Raw genomic sequence first — 23,653 nt, forward strand, 5'->3', positions numbered from 1 at the left:
CAAAGTTTATGAAGTTCTTAAAAAGATCGATGGGCCAGATGCATTGAGAATACTTCTCCAGACTGAGGAGTAGACACTGATTGAAAATACGAATATAAGAGATTCGGCAGATGCTGGAAATCTAGAGTATAACAGACAAAATGCTAAGGGAACTCATCAGGTTAGACAACATCTATGGAGAGGAATAAATTCTTCATTCCTCTCCGTAGGTGCTGTATGAGCTGCTGAGTTCATCGAAAACCAGAAGTAGGCCACATTGAGGAAACATTTCTTCACTGAGAAGATGTTGAATCTTTGACATTCTTTACCATGGGTGCCTATGGAGGCTTAGTCATTATGTTGATTGCAAATACAGATTGACAGATTTCTGTTCTTTGAGGAAATCAAAGGGTAAAACTGGAAAATGATGTCGACATAAAAGATCAACAACAATGCTGATGTACAGCATAACAAGCTTGAGAGGCCAGATGACCTCCTATTTGTTATGTGCCTGAAACATTTTTAAACTGACCTGTTATATTGATTGTCCATTGCTCTTCCACATGAAGCTTGTGTGTCATTGAAGCCTGCACATTAGCAGCACTTTGCACCATATGTCTTCTCATTGCTGCCAGCTGCTTGAAGAAAGTCAGGTCATGTAAAGATGCCAGGGATGTGTTATCACCATTTCCTCTGCCACTAACACAGGAAAGAACAACAATCTGATGGGTTTCATGACAGACACAAATTAATTTGAGCAAAATTGTGATTTGTGATGAGTCATAAGAAATGAGAACATAAGAAGTAGGAGCAGGAGAAGGCCATAAGCCTGTCGAGCCTGCTCCGCCATCCAATCATATCATGACTGTTCTGGCCATGGACTCATCTGCACCTACCTGCCTTTCCCCCATAACCCTTAATTCCCCTACTATGCAAAAATCTATCCAACCTTGTCTTAAATATATTTACTGAGGTAACCTCCACTGCTTCATTGGGCAGAAAATTCCATAGATTCACCACTCTCAGGGAGAAGCAGTTCTTCCTCATCTCCATCCTAAATCTATTCCCTCGAATCTTGAGGCTATGTCCCCTAGTTCTAGCCTCACCTACCAGTGGAAACAGCTTTCCTGTCTCTATCTATCTCTTTCATAATTTTATATGTTTCTATAAGATCTCCTCTCATTCTTCTGAACTCCAGGCAGTACAGTCCCAGGCGATTCAATCTCTCCTCATAGTCTAACTCCCTCATCTATAGAATCAACCTGGTGAACCACCTCTGCACCACCTCCAAAGTCAGTATATCCTTAAGGAAGGAGACCAGAACTGCATTCATTACCCCAGGTGCGGCCTCACCAGTACCCCGCACATTGGCAGCATAACCTCCCTGCTCTTAAATTCAATTCCTCTAGCAATGCAGGCCAACACTCCATTTGCTGCATTGATAGCTTGCTGCATCTGCAGACCAACCTTTTGTGATTCATACACAAGCACTCCCAAGTCCCTCTGCACAGCAGTGTGCTGCAATTTTTTTACTATTTAAATAATAATCTGCTCTTTCAGTTTTCCTTCCGAAGGGGATGACCTTGCATTCACCAACATTGTATTCCATCTGCCAGACCCTTGCCCATTCACTTAACCTATCTATATCTCTCTGCAGACTCGCCGTATATTCTGCACTATTTCCTTTTTCACTCAATTTAGCACCATCAGCAAACTTAGATACACTTCACTCAGTCCCTCTTCCAGATGATTAATGTATATCTTGAACAGTTGCAAGCCCAGCACCGACCCCTGTGGTACACCACTCACCACTGATTGCCAACCAGAGTAACACCCATCTATCCCAACTCTCTGCTTTCTATTAGGTAACTAATCCTCTAACCATGCTAATACACCATTTGCAACTCTATGCATCCTTATCTTATTGATAAGTTTTTTATGTGGCACCTTATCGAGCGCCTTCTGGAAATCCAAGTAAATAACAACCATCTGTTCCTCTCTATCCACTGTGCTTGTTATATTCTCAAAGAACTCCAGTAAGTTTGTCAAATAGGACCTGCCTTTGCTGAATCCATGCCTCATCTGCCTGATGGATCCATTTCTTTCCAGATGCCTTGCTATTTCTTCTTTAATGATAGCTTCAAGCATTTTCCCAACTAATGATAGCTTCAAGACTCATACGCTTTGAACATACGTTTCTACAAGATTATTATGATATAATCAGAGTGAACAATATAGTTTTACAGCAACCTGAATATACGAATTATATAGAATTCAATAATGTGGCATGTTTGGGACTTTGGTAGTTCTGAAGTGCCAGAGTTTCTGGATTATTTGCAGGTCTTTAGTCTCTCCCCACTTTTTACTTATAGGTATGTTGACAAGTTGAAGCCAAGCTCCTATGGATATCTATAGAAGCTCCAAGCTCACTTGTTGAACATTTTCATTAATGCCCACCATTCAAGCTGTTACACTTTCAACCTATGATGTGTGGACAAGTTTCTGTCAAGTACGTTTGTACATAATTTCAAACTCTCTGAGACTTCACAATGATATGAAGTGTCTTGAATGTTATACCAACACCTACAAAAGTAGTGGATCAGCAAAATAGCTTTCAGACAAAAGAAGGTCAATGTGGGCCATTGTGGAAATTACTGCTGAAGAGGTTCAGGTCTATTTTTCAAAGATGATTTAATTCAATGTTTGATTGCATTATTTCTGACGTACAGAGAGGTACATGCACAAACCTGGATCCAAATGATTGGATTTTGCAGAGGTATAAATTTAATCTTACTGATCAGATTATAAATATTATTATCTGACAATGATTTCTTAAAAATGCTATTTACAATAAACACTTTGGAAAAATGCAGATTTCAGGGCTATCTCATTAATGGTCAATAAATAAAAATAAATCTGCTGAGAGATATCACCAGAGACTTCACCTGAAGTTTCATGTTTTTCAAGTCTTTTACAAAAGATGCAAAGCACTTTAAGCCTTATAATTTTAATAAATGTGCCCAAGGCTTCCAGATATGTTTCACGTAATTAATCCAGTGGAAAACTAAAGTACCTAGATGGATGAAACTGATGAAGCAAATGAACCAGAAAATGGTACATTTCCTGTAATTAAGAGTAGATTAAAGAAAGGAAAGCACATTGAATTATACTTTAATAACCGTAACGATTGATTTGCAGAGCTGAAGATAGGTATGGTTTGGTTCAGGTAATTAACAATTTACTTGCAGATCAATCAGTATAAAACTACCATCAGTAATTCTAAATCTAAACTGGTTCCATCATCAAGTTACTGAAAACACATTTATTTGTTGATTAGCCTGTAGAAGGGTGTTGTTTTCAAGGTTATTACTCACCTTCCTCTTGTCTCTTTGATCACTTCATTCAATTGTTTGGCAGTTTCCTGTGCAGCATTTTGCTTGATCAGATTGCTCTGAACATCCTCAGAATCTGCATATGGAAGTGGAGCACTTACTAAAGTCAAGTTTGATTATTCATTTCATTGGATCACTTAGAGAGCCTAACTACATATGGGTCCTAATTCTTCCTGTATGACCATTCCTGACATTTTATATACAGGTTCATAGGGCTCTGTGGCCTTACATTACTACCATGAGTGCACCAACAATGATGGCTGGCAAAGGTTATAAATCCAGATAACTGTAGCCCTCTGGTAATCTTCAACTCTCTCATCTTGTCCGTTCTTTTAAAAAAAGAATAACAACTCACATGGTTTCTTAAACCCCCATTAACTACAGGATCCTGACACTTGAAGTGTGTAATAAAAGCAGAAATTTTTGGAGACAATCATTGGGAGTCATCTGGAGAGAAAAATTTACGTTTTTGACCTATTGTCATGATCTGTTAATAGTTTCCTGCATTTTCTATTTTTATTTCAGGTTCCCTGGAATTAGTTCCCTCATGATGACTCTACCATTGGTCTGCTCCATATTCATTTGTTTTGTAACACCCTGGTTCACGTTTTTACTGCTATGCTGTAGGAATTTCATTTTTGCAGTTCTGTAAGAGCAGTCTGTTTGGGTTATTCTTGAAGATAAGGGAGTGGAGGAAAAGAGTCATCCAGTTAGAATGGTAGAACTGGGAGAAGGATCGAGAGAACACTGGGGGAGAGGCTTTGTGAGGTAAACTTAAGGTTGGTCTTTTGTTCGGCAGGAGATGAAGAGAGGAGATGCTGGAGAAAATGGATCATAGGATTCGACTCGGTGGTGGACTGTGATTCGATGGAGCCAGGCGCCGAGGTCAACTGAGGATCGGTGAATATGAATTTTGGGAAGAGTTGAGCTCCAACTTGTGCTCATTTGACTGTTTAATTATAATGGGCTTATTTTGGGTTTTTTTATGTTTCTTTTCTTTATTAACCCTTTAGTTAAATTAAGGTTCATAAATATAATTCCTCTAATCATATGCAATGTGCTCTCTGTTATTTCTTGGCACTGAGTTGTAACAGGGTAGCAAATTACACAGCATCCACAGAGAGGGTGGGAGAGTTGTCTCAATCTCGCGGGTAGGTGGGACCGAAGTATGTATTCCCTAGACTTAGACAGCCAAGGAAACCAGGAGAATTTCATTTGTGGGGTATTGTCCCAGATTGATATTGTTGGATGCTGCATGATTGCTCTGAGCATTTATCCAGTGCATTGAGTGTTTAATCCTGTGTTAAACTATTGTCAAGTAACGTAATTAAGATATGTGGTTGTGGACGCTGCAGGGATGGAGCAGTGGTGCGAATCCACAGGGTTACCGGTATCGAATGCATGTATATTGAGTGGGGTGGACGTTCGTATCTGTGATGAATTGTTAATCCAGGCTTTAAGTACCATTAGGAACAGTTACGATCATGGAACGGAGGTTTGGCAAAATGGTGGGCAGAGACTTTGTTTTAGCTTAGACTAGTGCTGACATAATGACAGTGGATCTGCCTGGTACTATTGGGGCCCCAGGAGGGGCCACACTTTCCGGGAGGAGGGTAGTGTAGGTGAGTGTGCTGAATCAGAAGCCAAGTTTCCTGTAGCTGTGGGCGGGGACTTTGAAGACTAGTTGCTCTTGTTTCTGCGGAGCGAGGGGAAGGAGTGGTCTGATGTGGAAGGTCTAACGAGTCCTCCAGCAAGGGATGGGCATCCTGTCTTGGTAGCGGCCCTTACCTCCCTGACAAATAAAAGCCTAGGTTCCAAGTCTCTGTTACCGCCTGCTCAGCATGTTCTGGGCGATACTGCCACCCCCGATGGGGAGGAAGAGTATGAGACTTGGGCAGAGCAGATCTCTCAGAGACTGGATTAGTGGCAGAGCTCTGATGATATGAAAAGACAGCCACTGGTAGAGAGTCTGAGGGGATCGGCTACTGACATATTGAGACCGTTAAAGACACAGATCCCCTTTGCTACCTCTGCAGGCTACATGCAAGTGCTAGAAAATGTTTTTGGCACGACGGGAAGCCCAATGGAGCTTATGACGGGGTTTCAGAACATGCTTCGGGAAAAAGAGGAGCATCTTCCCACCTACATTTTTCCGCTAGAGAGGCAGCTTGTGGCGTAGAGGGGCCATTCAAATGGCTGAGGGGAATCAGTTAAGAATTAACCAAGTGGCGAAAGGTGCAGTCGCAGGACTTGATCGTTTGGGGTCTCTGAATGTCTCATAAGACGCGTCCCCTCCCTCACTTGTCGAGCTGATCAGAGAAGTAAGAGAAGAGAATGCGATGGAGGCACAGGAGGCCTCTGTCAGCAGGGTACAGTCCTCAGTAGTAGTCCCCTTGGCTGAAGTGACCACTGATAGCCCATCCCAGAGAGTGGTAAAGGAGCTCATGGCAGAGTTTAGGACTGAAGTGTCCTGGATGTTATTGGCCGGTGTGGCCACCCCGCATGACAAAGCCAACAGGGAATTGGACCTACGAAGGGGATGGACTAAGCAGAGGGCTGCTAGTGAATAGGGTCCCTCGGGAAGGGGAGTGACCGGTATTGTCTGTTGTAACTGTGGTGAACAGGGACACTTCAGTCGGGAGAGTGAAGTACGGGAAAACATTTGGAGAATGAGCCCCCGGGTACCAAAGTGGAGAGAGATGTTGGGAAACTTAAAAGAGACCCAATGAGGGAACGGTCTGGCATCTCGGGGTGAACACATTCCCAGCAATACATCCAGGAACCTTCTAAAGCAAAAAAACCCATTCCTGAAGGCTTAGTGGGGCCAAGCTCCAGTGTATCACTACAGATTGAGGGTATTTATGCTAGAGGCATACTTGACACTGGCTCTCAGGTTACACTGCTGTACTGTTTGTTTTACGACCGGTATTTGATGCATTTACCACTGATGCCACTCAGTGCCCAAGAGATCTGGGGTTTTACTACAGATGATTACCCGTATGATGGCTACTTGTTGTTGAAGCTGGAGTTTTCAGAGGCAGACATGGGAGTAGCTGAGGCCCTTGGTACATTAGTGTTGGTTTGTCTGGACCAGTTGAGAACGATGAAGCTTCAATTCTTGTGGGGACAAATACTTCTATTGTGAGAAGGCTAGTGGGAACCTGCAAGGCGAAAGTTGGAGAGAGCTTTCTGAAAACATTGTCCATTCACCCTGTGTTCCGAGGTGCTTTTGAGGAGGGGTGTGGCCGCACGGGGCTGGATGATGAGTATAAACAAGGGACTGTGCGTTACACCCAATCCATACCAGTCATGTTACGGCCTCGGGGAGGTAGCTAGACTGACAGGAAATCCCAAGTTTCCCGGAATGCCTGATGGTGGATGCTCCGGAAGACCACAGAGGAGTCACGCTTATCTGCTGGGGTACTGGTGAGGTCCGAACTGCAGAAGCCCTCAGTTGTACAGGTGAAGAGGATAACAGTGAGTGTCAGGAACACTTCAGAGAGGGATGTTACCCTCAGGTGGGGAATGCCACTGTGCAGCTCTTCCTGATAACAGTAATGTCTGGTGTTCCTGTAAGACAAGCCGTGAAGAAACTCACTCCGAAAAAGCGGAAGTTGACTGCCGAGTCGTTCAACTTTGGGGACTCCCTGGTACCTGGAGGTTGGAAGAGAAGGTTGATAGAGAAGGTGTTGAAGCTGGAAGATCTTTTTTCTACTGACGAGTTTGATGTGTGTTGTTCCAAGTGCACTTGCCACACCATCCAGGCGACACTCCACAGGCGTTCAGTCCCCGACCAGTATATGGTCCCAAGAATCAGGAACGCGCTGGCCTGTCTGAGTGGTGGAAAGTGGTTCAATGTGCTGGACTTGAAGAGTGGGTATTATCAGATTCCCTTCAGTGAGGCTGACAAAGAGAAGACAGCATTCATATGTCCACTGGGATTCTTCCATTCAAAAGGATTTCCCAGGGCATATCGGGAGCCCCTGCGACCTTTCAGCATATCTTGGAGGAAACAGTGGGGGATATGAACTTACTTGAGGTATTGGTGTATTTGGATGACTTCATAGTGTTCGAGTCCGCCTTGGAGGAAATCAAAGCAAAGCTACTGAAGGTGCTGGGCTGCCTGAAAACTGAAGGGTTTAACACTTACAAGTGCCATTTCTGCAAGACGCCTGTCAACTATGTGGGGCACATAGTCTCATGGGATGGAGCAGGTATGGATCCATCTAAGATAGAGGCGGTAACCATATGGCCGAGGCCCCAGACTGTGAGCGCCCTGCACTTGTTCCTTGGATTCTTGGTACTATCGGAGCTTCATGAAGGGCTACTGTAAAGTGAGTCGCTCTTTAAATCAACAGCAGTGCGGTTACCCTCCCTTGGGGAAGAAAGGGAGGAGAACAAGAGAACAGGATGGTAAAGATTATCTTAGACCTTCGGAGCCTTTCAAGTGAGATGGGATGCAAAATGTGAAAAGGTCTTTCAGCTGCTGATGGAGCTGCTGACTAAAGCACCTGTGCTGGCTTTTGCAGACCCCCGATTGCAATATGTACTGCATACAGATGCTAGCAGAGAGGGCTTAGGGGGTGTTCTGTATTAGGATCAGGGCACAGGGTCAAGACCTGTCAAGTTTGTTAGCCAGAGTCTGTCACCTTCTGAGTGAAATTACCTAACACACAAGTTGGAGGTCCTGGCCTTGAAGCAGGTACGGTGGGTAAGCTAAATGATTGTCTATATGGTGCAAAGTTTGAGGTGAGGTCGGACATCCCATTAACTTATATCTTGACCTTGGTGAAATTGGATGCCACAGGCCATCGGTCGTTGGCAGCATTGTCTGCCTATGATTTCAGTCTGAAGTAATGGCCAGGGAGTTGGAACATTGATGCCAATGCATGGTCCCGATGTGCGCATGAAGCACTGGACAGGGATGGAGAGTGGGAGAGCATTGCTGCCCCTAGAATGAAAGCCAAGTGCCAGTTTTCCATCATGGGGGAAAAGCAAGGGCAGAGTCGATTGATAGATCATTTGGGAGCCTCTGATGGTGCCATTCCACAAGCTTACTGCAACTTGGCTTCCCCAGGTGTATGCATAGCGATCAGGGCCGTGGTTTCGAGAGTAGGCTCATACATGAGTTACTGAGATTGTTTGGAGTCGAGAAGTCAAGATCTAAGCCTTATCACCTGCAGGGTGATCCCCAGCCCCAGAGGTTCAATCGGACCTTGCTAGACATGCTTGGTACCTTGGAGATCAGTAAAAAGAACAAGTGGGGTCAACATATTGGACACCTGGTCCACTGCTACAACAGTAAACAGAATGAAGCTACCGGGTACTCGCCATATTATCTGATGTTTGGGTGCAAAGCGAGGTTGCCCGTCGACCTCTGTTGTGAGACTGGCAAAGAGGATTTATCACAGAAAACTTATCGGAAGTACGTATCTGATATGAGAAGGGAACTGAAAAAGGCTTATGAACTAACTGAGGTCTTGGCTTCTAAGCAGAATCAAGGAAATAAGAGGAGGTATAATCAAAAGATTAGGTTCTCCCAACTAATGCCTGGAGACAGAGTCCTCATAAAGGATTTGGGGCTATCAGAGAACTGTACGTTGGCTGACTGCTGGGTGGCTACGCCCTGTGTAGTGGAGAATCATATGCCAAATGTACCAATGAAACCAGAGGATGGGAATGGACCTGTCGAGATTCTCCATCAGAACCACCTCTACCTTTGAGACAAGAGGTGACCCAGAGCCTGACCTGGACCCTACAGCTAGTCTGCAATGACGTGGGGGATCTGAAGGACCAGCAGTGGGAAGGATTAGACCTGACCTCACCCCTGAATGTGATACGGACTCGGAGGATGAGGAAATGGGGTGTGGTACATGCTACCCTTCACAAACTCCCCTATAACTGATGAAGAGATTCCCAACCTTTCTCATGCTGAGGCGGATGAAATGGGGGGGAGCACTTGCAGTGGACAAGCAGGCTTACAGTTGGACAATGAAGGGACACTGGGCCCTAATGTAACTGGGAATGAAGCTGAGCTCAGCCAAGTGACAGGGGGATCGGAGTTGCCGAAAGGCACGAGTAATGAGCGGGGGAGGCCTCGCCATGTAGACAAGAAGGATCCCAAGGAGTGTCTGAAACTGAAGAAGGAGATGATAGGATAAGGAAGTCTCAGTTGGTGAGTATGCTCTCACTGGTACAGTGGTAAAAGTCCGTCAATATCGCGGGAGAGAGGTGAGCTTTCTTGATGCTCCACAGGAAATAAAGGCCTTTTTGATCAGGATGGAGGTGAGATCAGGAACCAGGTGAGATCCTTGTAAATGTGGACACCAAGGAATTTGAAGCTTGATACATGCTGCACTACAGCTCCGTTGATGTAGATGGGGATGTGAGTGTGGCTCTTAGCATGCCTGAAGTCCACAAAGATTTCCTTGGTCTTCTGGGTGTTAAGGGCCAGGTTGTTGTCGGCACACCACGCAGCCAGGTGCTGGACCTCATCCCTGTAGGTCGTCTCGTCATCCCCTCTGATCAGGCCAACCACCGTGGTGTCGTCTGTGAACTGGCTTCTGGAGTTAGAACCATGTACAGGAACGCAGTCATAGGTAAAAAGGGAGTACAGAAGAGAGCTCAGCACACAGCCTTGAGGCACGCCGGTGTTCAGGGTGAGAATAGAGGAGGAGAGGTTGTCTAATCTAACTGATTGGGGTCTCTTAGTCAGAAAGTTCTAGGTCCAATTGCAGAGGGATGTGCTAATACCAAGCTGGCGAAGTTTGGCGATCAGCTTGGAGGGATCACAGTATTGAATGCCGACCTAAAGTCAATGAACAGCATTCTGACGTAAGAGTTGGAGCTGTCCAGGTGGGTCAGGGCAGAGTGAAGTGCCGTGGAGATGGCGTCCTCTGTTGACCTGTTGGTGCAATAGGCAAATTGATGGGGGTCCAGGGTAGTGAGCAGACAGGATCTCAGATGTGATAGAACCAGTCTCTCAAAGCACTTTGAAATGATGGGGTTGAGGGCAACTGGGCGGAAGTCATTCAGGCCCGTGGCAGTGGAATGCTTCGGCAGTGGCACGATGGTGGCGATTTTGAACTGCCTGGGCCAGGGACAGATTAAAATTGTCCGTGAAGACCCCGGCCAACTGCCCTGCACAGACTCTGAGCACACGGCCAGGTATTCCATTCGGACCAGCCGCCTTCCGTACATTCACCCTGTTCAGGGTGGCGCAAACATCGGAGGTGGAAAGTGAGAGAGGCAGTTCACCAGGTGGGAGATCCGCTTTGAGGGTGACTTCCTTGATCTCTCGGTCAAAGGGAGTGTAGAAGTAATTGAGCTCATCAGGGAGGGGAGCAGAGCTGGAAGGGGGAACAGTACTAGGTGGTTTGAAGTCTGTAATGACCTATATGCCATGCCACATACGCCGGGGGTCTGAGGAGTTGAACTGCTCCTGGATTCTCTGTTTGTATGTGTGTTTAGCCTGAGAGATTCCCCTCCTCAAGTTGGCCCTGGCTGAACTGTAAGCCTCCCAGTTTCCAGACCTGAATGCTGAATCTCTGGCTTTGAGCAGGAGGCGAACCTCTCTGTTCATCCATGGTTTCTGATTGGGGAAAACTTTTATTTGTTTTTGTGATGTCACTCTATTAACACACTTGTTGATGTGCTCAAGGACAGAGTTGGTATATAAATCAATGTTAATCTGAGAGTCCGTGGTGGCATGGGCAGCAAACACGCTCCAGTATGTGTGCTGGAATTGGTGCTGAAGAGCAGAGTCAGCCCCCTTCAGCCAGATCTTAATAGTCTTCATTGTGCGTCAAACATCAAGCAACCTTGGCATGGGCTGAATGTTACTACTCAGTGCTAGCATCTTGTATCTCCACCCCTGTTCACTTTACACCTCACCTTGTCCAAATGCAGAGGACCCAGCTTGTTTTTTTAAAGCTCTCTGAGCCCCATGCCTAGAGAGGAAACCAATAGCCAAAATGCTCTTTCTCACCCTGATCTGCAACCATTGTCATACACCTAGTGCCAAGGCCTGAACCTTAATGACTACATTGTTTTGGAGCATATGGCATGCTGCTACAAATCTTGAACTCACTCTGTTGAGGTCTGCAAGGTTTCCCTGAGCAGCTTAGGTGGCAAAACGGTTCAAGCACATCAGATATCTGTGTTATGTCTGTGCTGTCTCTTTGTGCTCTCACTGGCTGGTCTGTGTGAGCCATATGGCTGAATGAAGTCCCATTATTTATGGACACGAGTTTCTCATCCAGTTGTAACTCTCTCATCTCCCATAGAGCATCAAATGCAGATGTCACAACAGACTCGTAGAGATTAAGGGTATTATGTCCGCTCTCAGAATTTTGGGTCTGTTCAGTCTTTTGTGGCACGAAAGGCTGCCAGATCAAATGGACACTGAGGATTTTATTGAAGCTACCTCTGAGTTTGATGCCTGAGCCTTCTTAGTTCAACAGCGTCTGGGAATCTCTAGTAAGCAGAAGACATTATAAACTATTGCCAAGACATCTTGATGCAGAGGAGCTCATTATTCTCAATAAGTCTGCAGACCTTGGTGAATCTCATTCGCAAAATTGCTACTGAGTTCTGCCAAGTGAATGGTTCTGTAAAAATGCTTGACAGATATGGCATCCATCCCGTTCTCCTCCCTTCTGTTCTATCAGAATGTTCTGTTCTTCTTGCCTTATGTTCACTCAGTCATGTTGCAATCCAAGAACAATGATTTCTAGAGCATTTTCTGGACAGCTAAGGAGCAACTGATTCCTACTGTGGTTTTGAATTCAAGCCAAACTCACCGCTCCCTGTAAATTTCAGCAACGCAAAAGAAGCTCAAGCAATTCAAAGCAAAACACCCAGAAGAAATGAAATAATAACTCACTTGAATATATTAAATGATCTTAAATAGCGGAGTTAAGGTGAATGAGCTGTCATTGCTGTTACTTAATGCTTGATCCCTAATGCATATTAAACCTTTAGATTTAATCGTAGAGTTGGGCTTCAGTTTGGCAGTATCAGAAATTTGCTTGTAGTGAACATCACCAGTGTGCGATGGCATTATACATGCTATACACACAAAATGCTAGAGGAACTTACGGGTCAGGCAGCATCTATAGAAGTGAACAAGCAGTCTACTTTTCAAGCCAAGACCCTTCTTCAGGACCGAAAAGGAAAGAAGATGACGACAGAATAAAAAGGTAGGGTAGGGGAGGAAGGCTAGCTGGAAGATGCTGGGCGAAGCCAATTGGGTGGGAAAGGTAAAGGGCTGGAGAGTCTGGAATCTGATAAGAGAGGAGAGTGGACCATATGAGAAAGGGAAGGAGGAGGAGACCCTGGGAAAAGTGATAGGCAGGTGAGAAGAGGTAAAACACCCGAGTGGGGAATAGAGGAGGGGGGGAGGAGGAGGCAATTTTTTTACTGGAGGGAGAAATTGATATTTATGCCATCAGGTTGGAGGATACCCAGATGGAATATCAGGTGTTGCCCCTCCACTCTGAGGGTGGCCTCTTCAAGGCATAAGTGGAGGTCATGGACTGAGGTCAGAATGAGAATGGGAATCAGAATTAAAATGTTTGGCCGCATTGAAGTTCCGCTTTTGGTGGATGGAGCAGAGGTGCTCAATGAAATGGTCCCCCAGTTTATGATAGGTCTCATCAATGTAGAACTGGAGGCAGTGGGATAATAGACACCCCCAGCAGATTTGCTGGTGAAGTGCTGCCTCACCTGGAAGGAGTTTGGGGCCATGAATGGAGGTGAGGGAGGAGGTGAATGGGCAGGTGTAGTACTTAGACCACTGCAGGGATAAGTGCCAGGAAGGAGATTAGTGGGGAGGGATGAATGGACAAGGGAATTATGGAGGGAGCAATCCCTGCGGAAAGGAAGAAGATGGTGGAGGTAAAGATATGTTTAGTTGTAGGATCCCTTTGGAGATGCCAGAAGAAGCAGAGGATGATGTTTTGGATGCAGAGGCTCATGGGGTGGTAGGTAAGGTCAAGAGGAACTCTATCACTGTTAAGGCAGTGCGAAGATGAGGTGAGCGTGGATGTTCGGAAAATGGAGGAGATGCAGATGAGGGCAGCATCAATATTGGAAGGTAAGAAACCCTGTTCTTTGAAGAAGGAGGACATCTCTGATGTCCTGGAAAGGAAATCCGCATCCTGGGAACAGAGGCAAAAGAACTGAGAACAGGGAATAGCATTGTTACAGGAACTAGGGTGTGAAGTGCTACACTCAAGATAACAGTGGGAATTGGTAGGTTTATAAAAGATATCAGTAGACAGTTCATCTCCAGAAATGGAGGCAGAGAGATCAAGGAAAAGGACTGAGGTGTCAGAAACAGCCTTCTGGGTGTGGGTGTGGGTGTCTGATACATATCATTCTTTGGATGTCCTTCTTTAAATCATTTTTTACTGGGGATAGGGAGGTGGACAGATGGGGAGTGGTGCCATGATATCATAACAGATCAATAAAAATCTACTATGTAAGTTATTTTTTCCACAATTTCACAATTAGATACAAATGGAAAATTCCACAATTAGATTCACATGAAAATATTCATGAATTTAAAACTGAAATGAGACAAATAAGAAGAAAATCTACTTATTCCAAGTTCTGGTCTATCAATAAACTTTGCCACTATTCACTGCAGCGTTGTCTTAAGTACTTGGATGTGCACTGGTCAAATGTGGAACTCATAAACATCAGTTCTATCACATGACATTAGGTGTAATCTTCCTTTAACTGAAATGAGCTCTGATCAAGTAAATAAAATGATGATTCCAGTATGTGCTTGAACATCTGGGTTACCTTGCACTTCGATCACTGGTGTTTCTCAATGGCCAAAATAGACATAGCAATTGAGGTATAAACTGACCAGCACGTGCTGTCATTTAACTTTGATTTCCATTGATGAGATGAGGAGAATCTTACCATGATCGAACTATGACAGGATAGATTGCATAAGCATTACAACATCTACTACTGCAGAGTAATATTCTTTGGTATTTGTGCTTCTGCATTGGTTGGGTATGAATCTAACAGTCCAAGAGTCTTTTAACAATACCTTGACAATATTCATGGTATTTTGTCTTGTTGAATAGTGTCTGTTTTTCTTCTCTTCATGCGGTACATTTTAAACCCAGTGGCCACTTACTTAACCTGTACACCTACCCGTTAATGCAAATATCTAATCATCCAATCATGTGGCAGCAAATCAATGCATAAAGGCATGGGGATATGGTAAGAGGTTCAGTTGTTGTTTAGACCAAATATCAGAATGGGGAAGAAATGTGATCTAAGTGACTTTGACTGTGGAATGATTGTTCGTGCCAAACAGGGTGGTTTGAATACCTCAGAAACTGCAGATCTGCTGATTTTCATGCACAACAGTATCTAGAGTTTAGGGAGGATAGTGCAAAAACAAAAAAAAATTCAGTGAGTGGCAGATATGTGGGCAAAAACGCCTTGTTAATGAGAGAGGGCAGAGGAGAATATTCAAGCCAACAGAAAGGCAACTATAACTCAGATAATCATGTGTTACAACAGTGGTGTGCAGAAGAACCTTGAAGTGGCTACCGCTGCAGGAAACCATGAGCATACACTCAGTGGCCACTTTATTAGGTACAGTACGTACCTAATAAAACAGACACTGAGCGTACCTATCAGAATTTAACATCAACTACCACTGTTTTTCAAACACATTATATGATATCTGTGCTGTCACATCAGTTTAATTGTTTCTCCAACTTGGAAATATGACTCGTGTGAATGGATTCCTGAAATCACGTCATTGCTATAAATTGGAAACAACTTGGATTGGGGGAATTTTGAATCAACACTTCCTCTTCACTGAAGTAATTTATAGAGTGCTCTTAATATTGAAAAATACCCTGGGGCTATTCAAGGAAGAATTCTAAAATATAACTTTTGATACTGATCCAGGGAAGGAGTTATTAAAGTCTCTACCCAGAAGAGTTAGCAAAAGAGCTAAGTTTTAAGGAAGATAGAGGTTTAGAGAGGGAAAGAGATTTAGGAAGAGCAATTCTGCCATAAATGGAGTGTTGGGAGCGTTAAAATTGGGAGTCCACAAGAGGACGAAACTGGAGGAGCACCTGGCCACTAGTGTTGACATATCAAGAATGATAAAGCACAAAACACCTCGCATTGTCATTGCAGAGGTCTGTAAAATTGACATATAAAGGTAAGCAGAGACAAGGATGGAATTATAAAAATGAGGCATTGCTGAACTGCAAGCCATTGTAGGTCCGGAATAACAGAGATTTTGAATGAATTGCACTTTGTGCAATTTGGACATACACTAAAAAGGAGGAAAAGAAGGTCAGGGGGAGGAATGCTGGACAGCTTGTTCTGGAAGATCCCTTCTTTGGGTCTACACAACTGAAGGCATAACTATCACTGACTGGTAAATAGATTGGACTATAGAACTGAATTGGAAGTTCATTTCACCCACAAATTTTGAACGATTTAATTTTTCTGAGTTATTATGGAGAAGTGAAATCAATTCACCAGTATTCCTGTCCTCAGCTAACTTCATTATTTGTTTACTGAGTAAACTTCCATTTTTCTTGTGTTGACCTGATGGTATAAATCCTTCACTTACTTTTAGCTTCAGTAATTGTCATGCAAAACCAGGTCAGTTTACTTTTGAGGTTTGTTCCAGATTGAATAAATTATATTTATCTTCCAGATAAACCAAAATATTGATGATATGAAACATTAAACTGTGGATGTGGTAATTAAGAAGAATCAAAGAGTCACTAGGAGGAGGTATACATGCTGACTGGGGTGGCAACAACATAGCAGATAGAATCGAATTAAGAAAAGCACAAGGTTAGAAAAACAAATACAGAATAATTTTTAACTGGTGAGAGATTGAAAAGCATTGAGTTTCAGAGGGACCTGAGACCATTCAATAAACAAAGCACTGAAAGCTAACCTGCAGTTTCAGCAGGCAGTTGTCAAGATCAGTGGTATAATCCCCTTTATTTTCAGGTGATTTCAGCATAAGAGTAAATCTTAGTGCAGTTATAAACTAACAGAAAGTCATGCAATACAGAAACATGCCCCTTAGCTAACCTAATTCATATTGACCAGTCTCCACACACTTCTATTGCCAGGATCTACCTCTCCCCAACATACCAGGAGTAACTTTCAATGGCCAATTGATTTACTAGTCTGCACATCCTTGGGACTTGGGAGGAAACTGGAGTGCCCAGAGCACCTTACAGTCACGGGAAGAACATGCAAAACTCCACACAGTCACCTGAGATCAGAATCAAATCCAGCTCACGAGAGCTGTGAGACAGCAGCTCTACTAGCCTATAGCATCAACAATGTGCTCCCTATAGGGTGAACACTGTGCTCCCTATAGGGTCAACACTGTGCTGCCTATAGGGTCAACACCGTACTCCCTATAGTGTCAACACCGTACTCCCTATAGGGTTAACACTGTGCTCCTATAAGGCCAACACTGTGCTGCATATCAGGTTGTTCCAGGATTATACCTGGAATATTGTGAATAGTTTTGATTTCTATTCTTAGAATAGAACGGGCTTGATTTGAAGGAAGTGCATTGAAGGTTAAAAAGGTTGGTTCCTGGGATGGGAGGTCTATTATGTGATAGGACTTTAAGTAGGTCTCTGTTTTTGGAATTTAGAATAAAATATCTTTAGGAAATATAGAAAATCATTAAATTGATTGATGGGGTAAAGAGCAAGAGGCATTGATGAAGAGTTTATTCTGCAAGTTCAGGGGAGAATATTATTCCTAAGTGAGACTGGAAAGTTCAGTTCAAAGTAAATTTATTATCAAGGTACATTTGTGTCACCATATAAAACCCTGAGATTGTTTTTTTTGGGGGGCATACTCAATAGATCCAAAAACGATTATAGAATCCATGAAAGAGCGCACCCAACAGGGTAGGCAACTAGTGTGCATAAGACAACAACCTTGCAAATACAAAAAAAGAAAAGAAATTATAATAATAAATAAATAAACAATAAATATCGAGAATGTAAGATGAAGCTTTCTTGAAAGTGAGCCCATAGTTTGCAGGAACATTTCAATGATGGGGCGAATGGAGTGAAGTTATCCTCTCTGGTTCAGGAGCCTGATGGTTAAGGAGTAATAACAGTTCCTGAACCTGGTGGTGTGAGCCATGAGGCTCCTGTACCTTCTTCCTGATGGCAGCAGGGAGAAGAGAGCATGGCCTGGGTGGTAGTGGTTCCTGATGATGGATGCTACTTTCCTGCAATAATGCTCAATGTGTATATGCGCTCACTGGTGTGGAACTAGGGGTAACGAATTTAGAATAAGGATAGGCTACTTAAGATCAAAATTACAATTTTTTTCTCACTCAGAAGGTTATGAACATTTGATCTTCTCTACACCAAAGGGTTGAGCTCAGTTACCGTTTGCAGTCAGACTGAGATAAATAGACTTTGAATGAATCAAAGGATTTGAGGGAAGGACAGGAGAATTAAGGCTGGTGAACAGTGGAGTTAAATGCCCAATTTCCTCTGTAAAGATTAAATCATAAGTTTCTCATGGAGTTTTCTATACTTGTTGACTTTGTGAAGAGAATCTGTTTCACGTCACTGATTCAATGCATGGATCTTATCTCACTTATTTCCAATTTATCCCAGCACCATTCCCTGCTCATCAACTAATACCTTATTTAAAGATTTATTTTTGTAATACTTGCCTGATTTTTATTTCTAACAACTTAGTTAAGAATTTCCATATGATAAATTCAAACCACATACTTGTTGCATTCTTTTGCTCACACATATTTAAAGAACTTGATTGCCTTTAACATTTCTGTATTGTGTTCAGTTTCTTACCTGTTGGAAGTCCATCCATTAAAATAAGGATGAACACAACAAAGTACACTTTCAGGATGCAAAGGGACATCATTCTGCAAGAAATAAAATATTCTTAATAGGGTATAAGCTAATGATTGAGCCTGGATATAGTTTCTCTACCTGGATTAATAATTTAAAATATTGTACTAAATTTCTGAATTCTGAATGGTTATTGAACCCATGAACACTACCTCATGACATTTTTGTTTCTGTTTTTGCAGCACTTATTTAATTTTATATATATATAAATTTTTACTGTAATTCACAGTTTTACAAATTTCAAGACCCATGCCGGTGATAATAACACACACACTACGCTGGAGGAACTCAGCAGGTCGGGCAGCATCCGTGGAAACAAACAGTCAACGTTTCGGGCCGAGACCCTTTGTCAGGACTGAAGAGGAACGATCTGATGAAGGGTCTCGGCCCAAAACGTCAACTGTACTTCTTCCTATAGATGCTGCCTGGCCTGCTGCGTTCCACCAGAATTTTGTATGTTTAGCTAAACTAAATATGTGTGGAACTCACTATCCTTTATAAAACAAAAATTATTCACTATCTAGCATTATACAAACTGAGAATAGTTTGTTTGTAAGTCAGTGTGCCATGGCACAGTTTCAGATCTAGTGATCATGCACCAAAGTTGACTAAAAAATGGATTAATGAATTTTCAAATCAGAGACAATTATTTACAAACAAAAGGCACCATTGCCAAACGAGGAGCTGCTGAGTGTTTATATGGTGCATTTAATATCTCATTTAGCTTGGATACATTGAACAAAATTGTACCTATTTCTTTTTTTTTGGCGTGTGCCTGCGTGCGTGCGAGTCTGTGCGTGTGCGTCTGGGTGTGCGTGCGTCTGTGATGATGTCTTTTTCATGGCTTTTTACAAGGCGCGGAGTGGGAGAGAGAGACTCCTCACACAGACATTTTTGCAGTATTTTCCCCTTTATTTTATGAGGTTGAGTTGCGATCTCGACAGTCAGCCTGGCACGGGTGGAAAGCATACTCTGGAGCGGACCTGACTGGTTTCAAACCCGGGAACCTCTGCTCCTGGGTCCGGCGCTGATGTCATTGCGCCACCAGCCAGTCCAAAATTGTTACTATTTCTGAAGCTTTGTTTTCTTGTGATGACACTCCTCCCTGCTTTGCTATAAACTTCAATCCAATATAGAATACATCTCAACAAAGTATACAATATAATGCAACTACTATAGAAATATCCTCAGTAATTTTAAATTGTCTGATTCAAGCTTAAAGATTTAATTGCTGTGGAGGCTTTCTTACTCTTGTGCAATAATGACTCTCATGACAAGGGGTGTCACTCTGTCTGCCAGGTGAGACTTGTGGATGTGAAGCAATCTTGGGTTCTGGGACAAGGTTTAATTGACGTGGTTTACAGATCAGCCTCTAATCCACATTATGATGTGTTTCTAGTTTTCTGGTTGCTCCCTTTTTTGTTGCTATTTTGGGTGATTTTGTATCAGAGCAACCTGCAGATAATGAATACTGAGCTAAACTGAAATATGCCTTTTGATTTTGTGTTTTATATTTTGTGTTTTTTGCTCTTTTTTCTGTTGTTGCTTCTTGCACGACTTGTTTTCTTTTGCATGTGGGAAGAAGGGGGGGGTTAGGTGTTTTTTTTTCTTTGAACAGGTTCCATAGTTCTTCTTTGTTTCATGGCTGCCCGTGGGGAAGACAAACCTTAGGGTTGTATGCTGCATACATATTTTGATAATAGATGTACCATTTGTACTTTGAATCCTTGGTAATTGATGAATATTAAAAAGGTCCAGAACTATAACATGTTCTTTGGCCTTGGAGCATCCACTACTGCTTGAATTTTCTCAGTACACTTGTGTAATTCTTGTGCTTCGTGGTGTGCCCACAGTAAGTGTTGCTTGGTTTAAGAATACACTGTTGACATATTGTGCTCTGATCTAATCTTCTAATCTTTTTAACTCTGTCTTGAGATTTTGGAGATGACTGAGTGCCTGTGTAGCCTTCCAGCACCAGGTCCATAGCGTTCTGCCAGAGTGCAGCTGCAGAATGGCTTTGTCATGTGGATAGTGTGGAGGGCTGTCGGAGGTTACAGTGGAACATCGACAGGATACAAAACTGGGCTGAGAAGTGGCAGATGGCGTTCAACCCAGATAAGTGTGAGGTGGTTCATTTTGGTAGGTCAAATATAATGGCAGAATATAATATTAATGGTAAGACTCTTGGCAGTGTGGAGGATCAGAGGGATCTTGGGGTCTGAGTCCATAAGACACTCAAAGCTGCTGTGCAGGTTGACTCTGTGGTTACAAAGACGTACGATGCATTGGCCTTCATCAATCGTGGGATTAAGCTTAAGAGCCGAGAGGTAAAGTTATAGTTATATAGGACCCTGGTCAGACCCCACTTGGAGTACTGTGCTCAGTTCTGCTCACCTCACTACAGGAAGGATGTGGAAACTATAGGAAGGGTGCAGAGGAAATTTACAAGGATGTTGCCTGGATTGGGGAGCATGCGTTACAAGAATAGATTGAGTGAACTTGGCCTTTTATCCTTGGAGCGACGGAGGATGAGAGGTGACCTGATAGAGGTGTATAAGATGATGAGAGACATTGATCATGTTTCAGCACTGGGAAAAAGCCTCTGACTATCCACATGATCAATGCCTCTCGTCATCTTATGCAGAAAGAGGTGAGTGCGTGGAATGGGCTGCCAGCCATGGTGGTGGAGGCGGATATGATAGGGTCTTTTTAGAGACTCCGGGATAGGTACATGGAGCTTAGAAAAATAGAGGGCTGTGGGTAACCCTAGGTAATTTCTAAAGTAAGTACATGTTCGGCACAGCATTGTGGGCTGAAAGGCCTGTATTGTGCTGTAGTTTTTTTATGTTTCTATTTTTCTATCTTCCTTAATTTGCCTTCAGTTGACTCTGTGCAGGGGATGTGGCATGTAAATGGTGGATGGATCTCCAATCAAGCTAAAGTTGTTTCAGCCATTCATGACCACACAATGTGGGCCATTTTATTTTTACTCTATACTAGCCCAGTGTGGCTTGTTGGTTATTGTACTTGACTGTTACAAATGTCATTCCCACAGGAGTTAACTTTTCTCTAGTATAAGTTCTTCGCTGGATATCTGCAGGCTTCATTTCAGTATCTTTGAAATGCCATTCAAACTCATTTTGCAAATTAGTGCTTTTATTGAAACTACAACTGGACTTTTTATTTTTTTCTCTTCCCTGCGCAGTCTATTTATTTTGTCTGCCTGACATGCTCTTTGGTTGTGTTCTTTGTTGCTTTTACTGAAAGTTTCACATTTAAACCTGCATTGGTCTGGTGTATGTGATCCCCTGCCACAACAGTAATACATTTTGTTCGGTCAGGCCAGTTTCTGTTTAGATGTTGCAATTTTGTTCATACTCACTTTTATTCCTGAGCAATTCAGTTACATCTCTCTCTGCTGTTTCCATTGATACAGCTATTTCAACTGCTCTTTTAAATGTAAGTTGTGCTTGAGTTAGGAGACATTTTTGAATACTTTCTTGTAAGATTTCACAAACCAAATGATTCTCAGTATATCATTTAGCCTATTATTGAAATGACAAAGCTCAATTTCTTCAATTCAGCCACATACGCTGAAATGTTCCCCTCCTTTTGTGTCTGCTTATGGTTGGAGCAGTAAAACTTCTATGCAAACTTAAACTCCAATGCACTCAGCAAAATTGGCATTCACTTCTTGTTGGCTATTTCATTTGCTTCAAAAAACTGCTCAATTTGTTCAATATACATATTTGAGTTACCTTTTATGTGATTGAATGTGTCTATCTTTATAACGTAGCCACCCATTTCTGCTTTTTTATTTATTTATGATTATCATCACACAGTACTTGCTGTTTATGAACCAGTGAATTTGTCTGTTTTCTGCTTTTTTAAAAAAACTCAATTGTTTCTCTCTCCTTTTCTAAACAGTCAAGAGCTGTACTGCTTATTTTACTTGACCATTTCTTGCTGCACTTTTTAAAAACTCAAACGTCTCACTGCTCTTCAACAGTTAGGTAATTGTTTTGGGTTCATTTGAAACTTACTTGTCACTACTGTTATGTTTTGCAACTTCAAAACATAAAAGCCAATTGAAAGGAAAACAAGGGAACTGGGAGATGACTTGTGTACGTTTGTTTTTACTTTAAGTGAGTCTTGTAACTATGGCATGGTAGTGTTATTTGCAATTCACTTATTTTTAACATAAAACCCTTAAAGGATTTTTAAACAATCAAGAATGCTTAATCAAACAATATATTTACAATATTAATCAAATACTACTGAAATACTAAATATACAACAGGAAGAAAACAAAAATCTCAGTTTATTTCTCTACCAAATGAGACATCTAACTTGCAAAGCAAATTTCATAGATTCACAGGGTGAAATGGCACAAAACAGGTCCTTTAGCCATCAAGTCAGCATTGGCTTTCAACCACCCTTTTACACTAATCCTGTGTTGATTCTGTCCCACATTCCCACTAACTGCCCCCCACCCTGCCACCCCACACACCCAAAATTTACTACTTTCTCCTTACCCGAGCGGCAATTTAGAGTATACCATTAATTCACCAACATGCAAGTCTTCGCGATACGAGATGAAACTTATGAACCCAAGCAACCAGGCATAGAATGCACAAGTTCCTCACAGATAGTACCAGAGTTCAGGACTGAACCTAGGTTGCTGGGTTTACTTGCTGTGTCACAGAGCTGACCCTTCAGTTGTTAAAGAATGACCTCAGCGAAAAGCTTGTTGGATTTTGTTATGACAAAATCAGTATTAATCTTGGTCATGAGAAAGGTGTTATAAAAATAATGTACTATGAATTTTGTGGGTCAAGCTAAGGAAAGAAATATTTGATACTGGTTATGATAATAATATTACAAACATGATATGACATACCAAGCAATTCGGTACCGAGATCAGGATTAAGGGTTCAGATAGATACCAGCTTTTCATGGAACTCTTAATAATATAACTTGTTGAAGTTAATTTACCTACCTTTGACCACCATCAAGTCACTCCTACAACCTTTCCAATCTAGAGGCTCAAACAGTTGGGAATTCTGATGTTACTTTATATTGTATTGAGTTAGCATGTGTGAAAATTGAACTTTTGAACCAAGATATCGGTAAAGAATTTCCTACGTAGAGTGCAAAGATAAGTAAGACATTTGGGCTGGTGGGCAGCAACTTGTATTGCATAAGTACAACATTTCTCACTACAGAAGAGTTGGAATCCAGCCATGAATTGCTCACAGGTTGAGAAACAATGAATACAAATACCTTTGTATTGGAAGTGAAGTATCAACATAGAGAGCTGGGTGCAGGGTATGCAAACCCGCAAACCTGTTAGTCTAT

At 42.5% G+C, this 23,653-nt stretch overlaps 1 protein-coding gene across 4 annotated transcripts in view; it reads right to left on the reverse strand.

The window, feature by feature from the left end:
- The window catches only part of LOC140187812 (myeloperoxidase-like), a 71,366-nt gene extending 48,006 nt beyond the window's left edge, over positions 1 to 23,360 (reverse strand). For 3 of the 4 annotated variants that reach the window (XR_011883158.1, XM_072243582.1, XM_072243581.1), the window contains exons 1-4: positions 23,295 to 23,360; positions 18,236 to 18,309; positions 3,354 to 3,447; positions 512 to 678 (exon numbers count right to left, since the gene is read on the reverse strand). Coding sequence is in view for 3 of the 4 variants with exons in the window: in XM_072243582.1 (XP_072099683.1) it covers positions 512 to 678; positions 3,354 to 3,447; positions 18,236 to 18,308 (334 nt within the window). In the remaining variant the exon portion in view is untranslated. Of the gene's footprint in view, positions 1 to 511; positions 679 to 3,353; positions 3,448 to 18,235; positions 18,310 to 23,294 lie in introns of those variants that run through there. The other variant, XM_072243583.1, reaches the window with a different exon arrangement.
- Between the last annotated feature and the right edge of the window lie 293 nt (positions 23,361 to 23,653).

The sequence above is a fragment of the Mobula birostris genome, chromosome 25, assembly GCF_030028105.1.
Source record: "Mobula birostris isolate sMobBir1 chromosome 25, sMobBir1.hap1, whole genome shotgun sequence".
NCBI lineage: Eukaryota > Metazoa > Chordata > Chondrichthyes > Myliobatiformes > Myliobatidae > Mobula > Mobula birostris.